Source organism: Colobus angolensis, unplaced genomic scaffold (assembly GCF_000951035.1).
Source record: "Colobus angolensis palliatus isolate OR3802 unplaced genomic scaffold, Cang.pa_1.0 Scaffold52, whole genome shotgun sequence".
Lineage (NCBI taxonomy): Eukaryota > Metazoa > Chordata > Mammalia > Primates > Cercopithecidae > Colobus > Colobus angolensis.
Genome location: NW_012118710.1, coordinates 11453286 through 11454334, shown reverse-complemented (window position 1 = coordinate 11454334; position 1049 = coordinate 11453286). Strand labels below are relative to the sequence as shown.

Sequence of the window (1049 nt, the reverse complement as noted above, 5' to 3'; positions counted from 1 at the left end):
CCGTGTGTGTGCGCGTTGCAAGGAGAGAGCGCGTTATAAAGTTGTTGTTTTAATCGCCGCTTGTCGCCTGCGAACATGTTGCTCCCTTTTAAGTGTCAAGCAAGGGGTTCGCCCGAAACTTTTCTGCACCGAGGACCCGCACGCCCGGGGTCCCACCTGCCCCTCTCAGCCTGCCTCCCACCGGCGCCTGGGCATCCTGCGCCGGCTACAGGTCCTTGCTCACTAAAGCGTCACCTCTCACTCCCCAGTAAATCTCCGCAGCCCACTCGGACTGCAGCCTGTTTGCCGCCCGTCCTCCCATTGCAGCACTCGGGGCGACAGAGAGGGAGGAGGCGCGCGGGGACCGGGACGCCCAGGAGGACCCACTCGCGGGCCCGGCTCCGCTCTGGCAGCAGCATGGGGAAAGGACGCGCGGGCCGAGTTGGCACCACAGGTAAACAGACTGGCGAGGCGCAGGACGCTGTCGCCGCCGCGGCCACCCAGCGATTTCCAGGCACGCAACTCCGCCTCCAGGGCTCTCTCCCTCGCGCTCTCTCCCAGCCGCTTGCTCGCAGCCCCAGCAGCAGCCGCAGCACCACTTCACACAAAGGACTGTCACCCGCGGAGCAGCTCCTCCACCTCCACGTCCTCCTCCGGTGACAGCAGCCCCGACAGCAGGGCTCGGGCGCGGCGGCGGCGGCGGCGCGGGGGGTGGAGGGGACCTGTCACTCCCTGCAACCGAGGCGGCGGCAGCGGCTTTTTTTCTTTTTTTTTTTTTTTTTTTTTTTTTTTTTTTTTTGCTCTTATACCTCTTCTCCTTTCTGTGGCTCCATCCACTTCTTCCCCCCTCCTCCTCCCATAAACAACTCTCCTACCCCCGCACCCCCCAATAAATAAATAATAGGAGGAGGGCAAGGGGGGAGGAGGAGGAGTGGTGCTGTGAGGGGAAGGAAAAGGGAGGCAGCGCGAGAGAGCCGGGCAGAGTCCGAACCGACAGCCAGAAGCCCGCACGCACCTCGCACCATGAGATGGCGACGCGCCCCGCGCCCCTCCGGCCGTCCCGGGCCCCG

The 1049-nt window shown here is 64.2% G+C and overlaps 1 protein-coding gene across 3 annotated transcripts in view; it reads left to right on the top strand.

The window, feature by feature from the left end:
- The first annotated feature begins 231 nt into the window (after positions 1-231).
- NRG1 (neuregulin 1) overlaps positions 232-1049 on the top strand; it is a 1122805-nt gene continuing 1121987 nt past the window's right edge. For 2 of the 3 annotated variants that reach the window (XM_011960739.1, XM_011960738.1), the window contains exon 1: positions 312-433. In XM_011960739.1, the coding sequence (XP_011816129.1) occupies positions 397-433 (37 nt within the window). In that variant the 5' untranslated portion in view covers positions 312-396. Of the gene's footprint in view, positions 434-1049 lie in introns of all 3 variants that reach the window. The other variant, XM_011960740.1, reaches the window with a different exon arrangement.